This window comes from Mirounga leonina, unplaced genomic scaffold (genome assembly GCF_011800145.1).
Source record: "Mirounga leonina isolate KUSES-001 unplaced genomic scaffold, KU_Mleo_1.0 Mir_91, whole genome shotgun sequence".
In the NCBI taxonomy this organism is placed as follows: Eukaryota; Metazoa; Chordata; class Mammalia; order Carnivora; family Phocidae; genus Mirounga; species Mirounga leonina.
Genome location: NW_023270839.1, coordinates 16,934,674 through 16,940,673, shown reverse-complemented (window position 1 = coordinate 16,940,673; position 6,000 = coordinate 16,934,674). Strand labels below are relative to the sequence as shown.

Sequence of the window (6,000 nt, the reverse complement as noted above, 5' to 3'; positions counted from 1 at the left end):
TTTATTTATTTATTTATTTATTTATTTATTTATTTATTTATTTATTTTTAAGATTTTATTTATTTATTTGACAGGGAGAGACACAGCAAGAGAGGGAACACAAGCAGGGGGAGTGGGAGAGGGAGAAGCAGGCTTCCCGCAGAGCAGGGAGCCCGATGCGGGGCTCGATCCCAGGACCCCGGGATCATGACCTGAGCCGAAGGCAGACGCTTACATGACTGAGCCACCCAGGCGCCCCTAATTTGAGTTATTTTAATATATTTTTTTAAAGATTTTATTTATTTATTTGAGAGAGAGAATGAGATAGAGAGAGAGCATGAGAGGGGGGAGGGAGGGAGAAGCAGACTCCCTGCTGAGCAGGGATCCCGATGCGGGACTCGATCCTGGGACTCCAGGATCATGACCTGAGCCGAAGGCAGTCGCTTAACCAACTGAGCCACCCAGGCACCCAAATTTGAGTTATTTTAATGTTGTATTATTTAGGAGTATATGAAACTTAAACTGAATGAGTAAACCTCACATTTCAACTTAAAAGACTATACACAACTTCGATTATGGGAGAAAGTTGCATATTTTATATCTGAGGAGGCCACTCACCAAAAAAAACCTCATACTTTAACTACTGGTAGTTGATTAAAAAACTTTATTGATTGGGTGCCTGAGTGGTTCAGATGGTTAGGCATCTGCCTTTGGCTCAGGTCCTGATCCCGGGGTCCTGGGATCGAGTCCCACATCAGGCTCCCTGTTCCCTGGGGAGCCTGCTTCTCCCTCTGCCTCTGCCTCTCTCTCTGTGTGTCTCTCATGAATAAATAAATAAAACCTTAAAAAAAAGTTATTGATCAAATAAATAAGATCCCAGTGATAAAATACAGATTGATTTGCCTAGAAACTTGTAACTTAAATTTGAGTGAAACTTCATTCTTACTCAAATTTATTTTTTTTGAAAAGAATTTAAATCCAGAGATCTTACCCTTTTCCTGGTCCTTTCCAGCAATTATTATCAAAATATATTCTTTAATTATTAAATTTGTATTGAATCTTTGGTAACTAGCTATAAATATACCAACTGACTAGCTCCCTTAATCCTTCTTATTGACATACCCTCTTTTATAAAACAAAGATAACTTTTAAGTAAACCTTGTCTGGATTGAGCTACTGGCTGCTGTTTTTCCCTTTTGGATTTTAATGTGGTAATTTATCCTCTTTTGTAGGGTGGACTCCATTTGTCGTTTAAGAAGACTCTTCTTTATGCCTGTTTTCAGAGCTTTAAAGAAGCGGTCACATGATCTTGTTTTAAATGCTTTAAACGTGACCACAGTGAAAACAAGATATATAATAAAGGGAATAAGAGTCCATAAGTATTTTTCTTACCCTTGTTTTGAGCACCCAGGGTCTGAACACCTCAGAAGTTGACTCAGGCCTCTTTACAAAGGTTGAGAAAAGTGACAAACTGAGATGAGCTCTCAGGGTTTGTGCAGATGGGATGTCGAACATCCAGGACCCTTGTGCCCAGACTTTGCTTTAAAGACAGGTTTGAACAAAAAGTTACTGTTCAGAGAGGGTAATGGCATATTAATAGAAGAGCAGGAAATGACTCTAGTCTTTAGGGAAAATTTTGTTTCATATAAAAACTGAGATAAAATATACTGTATTAATTAATGAGCTTCATTGGAGTATAGTTGACACACATTTTACACTAATTTCAGGTTACAACATAGTGACTCAGCGAGTTTACACGGTAATCTATGCTCACCACAAGTGTAGCTCCCCTCTGTTACCATGCAACACTATTACGATACCACTGACTATGTTCCTTATGCTGTGCCTTTCATCCCCGTGACTTATTCATTCCCTAACTGGAAGCCTGGGTGTGCCACTCCCCTTCACCCATTTGGCCCATCTCCTCAAACTTCTCCCCTCTGGCAACCATTGTTTTGCTCTCTGTATTTATAGGTATGATTCTTTTTTTTTTTTTTTTATGTTATGTTAGTCACCATACATTACATCATTAGTTTTTGATGGAGTGCTCCACGATTCATTATTTGCGTATAACACCCAGTGCTCCATGTAATATGTGCCCTCCTTAATGCCCATCACCGGGCTAACCCATCCCCCCACCCTATAGGTATGATTCTGCCTTTTGTGTCCTTATTTATCCATTTCTTTTGCTTTTTAGATTCCACCTATGAGTGAAATCATATGGTAATTGTCTTCCTCAGTCTGACTCATTTCACTTAGCATAATACCCTCTAGGTTTATCCATGTTGTCACAAATGGCAAGATCTTTCTCTTTTTTATGGCTGAGTAATATTCTAGTGTCTCTGTGTGTGTGTGTGTGTGTGTGTGTGTGTATCACATCTTTTTCCGTAAGAATAAATCTCCCTATATATTAGGTTTCTGGATTTGGAATTTAGAAGTTATTCTATATGTGTTTTATTTCTTATATATTTTAATGTATGCTTATATATTTTAATGTTTGCTTTATTTCTTATATATTTAATGTATATATATATTTAATGTATGCTTAAATTTAAAATTTTAGTATAATGGACAATTATAATTATGAAAAACTTTGAACTTTTTTAATATTAGATTTTACCTATGATGTGGGAGGAAACGAGTCATTGATCAAAGCAGAAAAGAAACCTTTTTCAGATACAGAAAAGACTGAGCTCAGGGGTAAACACAGCCAGGATTTTATTACGCGAAACATTGAGGTATGTACTTAGAAATTTAGAAATCAGAATGTGGGATTAAATGAGTTATGAAAATGAAAATAGTTGTGTTCACGGTCTTTAAACACTTTTTTGATCATGATTCATGTATATGTAATTGAAATAGTATATATAACTGAAAGAAAAGTTTTATGGGCCAGTACCTAACTTCACTATTTTTTATTCCATCCTATCTTATTCTACCCCTTTTAAAAAAGCTAGCTGCGATTCAGTATGTTTATTTCACTACCCAGAAATGAATCTGGTTCCTGCAGTTTGAAACACATTTATTTAGATAATAGCTTCAGACAGTGTTTCCCAGATTTTAAATTGCATATTAGTAAAATTGGCTTTTTAAAGTCATGAGACTGAGTTTATAGATGGTGCATTTAGAAGTTTGCATGGAATATTCTCCTGGCAGAGCTGGAGAGGCCAACGGGTTGTCTGCCCCTTGCCCCCTCCAGCTGAGCCTCCAGGAAGCCTGTCACTTGTCACTTGCCTTGATTAGCTCCCTGCTTCAGGGGCTCAACCTTGGTCTTTCAGATCCTACAGCCTGACTTGGTATGTCCTCAAGGCAGACTAACCCAGGGCAAAGGGGCTCCTCTATTAGACCAGAATGCTGATTAACTAATTTACAACAAGAAATGTAGGTGCAGTGGACAGAAGGCTTGTGACAAACCACCCGGGCAGTTACTAGATGAGTTACTAGGTGAGTGTGAAGTTATTCACAAGAGGAGAGGGTTATATAATTCCTCCCAGTTCAAGCCTGATTCTCCTTCCACAGTTGGCACGTCATTTCCAGGCAGATTGGATTCATGGATCAACGTGCTGCTGCCAGAACTGGCCTCCGGGACTCTCACTTTTCTCTCTTCATGTTTCTCTGATCTGAAGGAAACCCTCTCCAACTTGATCTGTCTCTTTGCACTGGCCCATGTTGATTTATTTCATTTTTTCAAGAGCGATAGCGTTTTTCTCATAGCCAGGTTCTTGCTGACACAGACAGCTGCCCCACCATGACTCTCCCTCTTCCCCTTTTAACAATAGTAGCTGACTCTTTATTCAAAGTCCTGCTATGACAGTCTTGAAATTTAAAAGCAAGTTCATTTAGGAGAGAGTGGGACATCTGGCTTGCAAGCGGGCACCTTCATTTTGGGTGCGATGGGAGAGCGATTTTGAAATGGGTGATGTTGAGAAGGACAAGAAGAGTTTTGTTCCAAAGCGTGCCTAGTGCCATATGGTGGGAAAGGGAGAGAAGCACGAGACTGGGCCAAATCTCCGTGGTCTGTTTGGGTGAAACACAGGGCAGGCCCCTGGATTTTCTTACCTGGATGCCAACAAGAACAAAGGCAGCACTTGGGGAGAGGAGACACCGATGGAGTATTTGGAGAATCTCAAGAAGCACATCCCTGGAACAAAACCGATCTTCACTGGCATTAGGAAGACAGGGGAAAACGGGCAGACTCGATAGCTTCTAAGGCACATCAGTTGGCCACTGCCTTGCAAAACAAGAATGTCTCATGACTTCTTCTCTGTGTACCGTATTTAGAATGATCTCATACACCAGAATCAGATCATGAATGGCTGATGGGATATTTCTTTTGGACAGTCCTGATTGAAATAAGATTGGCTTGTGGTTAAATGCATATGATCAGCTTTTTGAACTTCGATAGTAATTCTGGTTCAGCCAGTGCTGTCACTGTTTTCCCCTTCTAGAAAGATGATTGGAATCGACTGGTAATGTTCAGCTTTTCACAGAGATGGTAAATGCCATCCCTAAACCTGGAGGAGATGGGTTTTCTATTGAGATTTATATAACTGTTAGGTTTATTTAAATACTGAGGAAATCCCTTCACTATCTCACAGAACAGCAAGACTCCGCTGTGTTTCACATCGTGTTCATTAGCTTGTTAAAGGCAAGGACTGAAGATAAGCTGGCAATGTCCACTTTCTCTTTTTGGTCTTTTTTTTTTTTTTTTTAAGATTTTATTTATTTGACAGAGAGAGACAGCGAGAGCAGGAACACAAGCAGGGGGAGTGGGAGAGGGAGAACCAGGCTTCCCGCAGAGCAGGGAGCCCGATGTGGGACTCGATCCCAGGACCCTGGGATCATGACCTGAGCTGAAGGCAGACGCTTAACGACTGAGCCACCCAGGCGCCCTCTTTTTGGTCTTTTTTTATAAAGATTTTATTTATTTGAGAGAGAGAGAGAACACAAGCAGGGTGAGGGGCAGAGGGAGAAGCAGACCCCCTGCCGAGCAGGGAGCCTGATGTGGGGCTCGATCCCGGGACTCCAGGATCATGACCTGAGCCAAAGGCAGACGTTCAACCGACTGAGCCACCCAGGCGCCCCTCTCTTTTTGGTCTTAACTCTGCCAATTTAATTAAAATTCCCTGCATCTAAAATGTTGCCTTTTGCTTAGTGAAAGCCATTTTCATGTGGTTAATATATAATATTAAACCAAGAATATTTAACACTTCTTGCATTTTATTGATGATCTATAACATCAGATACTTTTAGAATTCATTGTGACAGGATACAGTAGCAAACCTTGGCTTGTGAATTCTTCACTAAATCAGAGGAAGTTATAATTCAGGATTGTCTTTTTTTTTTTTTTTAAAGATTTTATTTATTTATTTGAGAGAGAGAGAGAATGAGAGACAGAGAGCATGAGAGGGAGGAGGGTCAGGGGGAGAAGCAGACTCCCTGCCAAGCAGGGAGCCCAATGCGGGACTCGATCCCGGGACTCCAGGATCATGACCTGAGCGGAAGGCAGTCGCTTAACCAACTGAGCCACCCAGGCGCCCCAGGATTGTCTTTTAAACAGCTTTTTGAAAACATAACTATAGAATTACCACATATGCATGATTGGTTATGGTGCTTTTACCAACTCATTACAAGGATTAAAGTTGAGGAAATATACCATCAGCACAAATTTGAAAATTATGTGATAAGACTTCAAATAATTAAAAACAAAATCTCAGATCAAAAAAAAATAAAAGCAATTTCATTCACTAGATCCATGTCACGTAGGAAGTGGCAAGGAGATTCCTCCCAAATACCTCAGCAAATACGTTATTACATTGATAAATATTATATAAAAAGAGGATTGCAAACTGCCCATGTTTGTTTTATTTTATATTTTAAATAAAATGTTTGTTGAAATGGCTAACATGAAGGTCTGCTTATAGTAGGAGTATCTTTACTTGGAGAATGGACTTATAGCAACAATTTGGCCTAAAAGAAAACTACCTCAAAAATGAAAAATGCCTAATCCCACAGATTTTA

General features: G+C 39.7%; 1 protein-coding gene across 2 annotated transcripts in view; it reads left to right on the top strand.

Moving 5' to 3' along the window:
• LOC118003277 (fibrous sheath-interacting protein 1-like) overlaps positions 1-3,072 on the top strand; it is a 21,324-nt gene extending 18,252 nt beyond the window's left edge. For both annotated transcript variants that reach the window (XR_004677300.1, XM_034994156.1), the window contains exon 3: positions 2,593-3,072. Coding sequence is in view for 1 of the 2 variants with exons in the window: in XM_034994156.1 (XP_034850047.1) it covers positions 2,593-2,729 (137 nt within the window). In the remaining variant the exon portion in view is untranslated. The remainder of the gene's footprint in view (positions 1-2,592) is intronic.
• Positions 3,073-6,000: the final 2,928 nt, after the last annotated feature.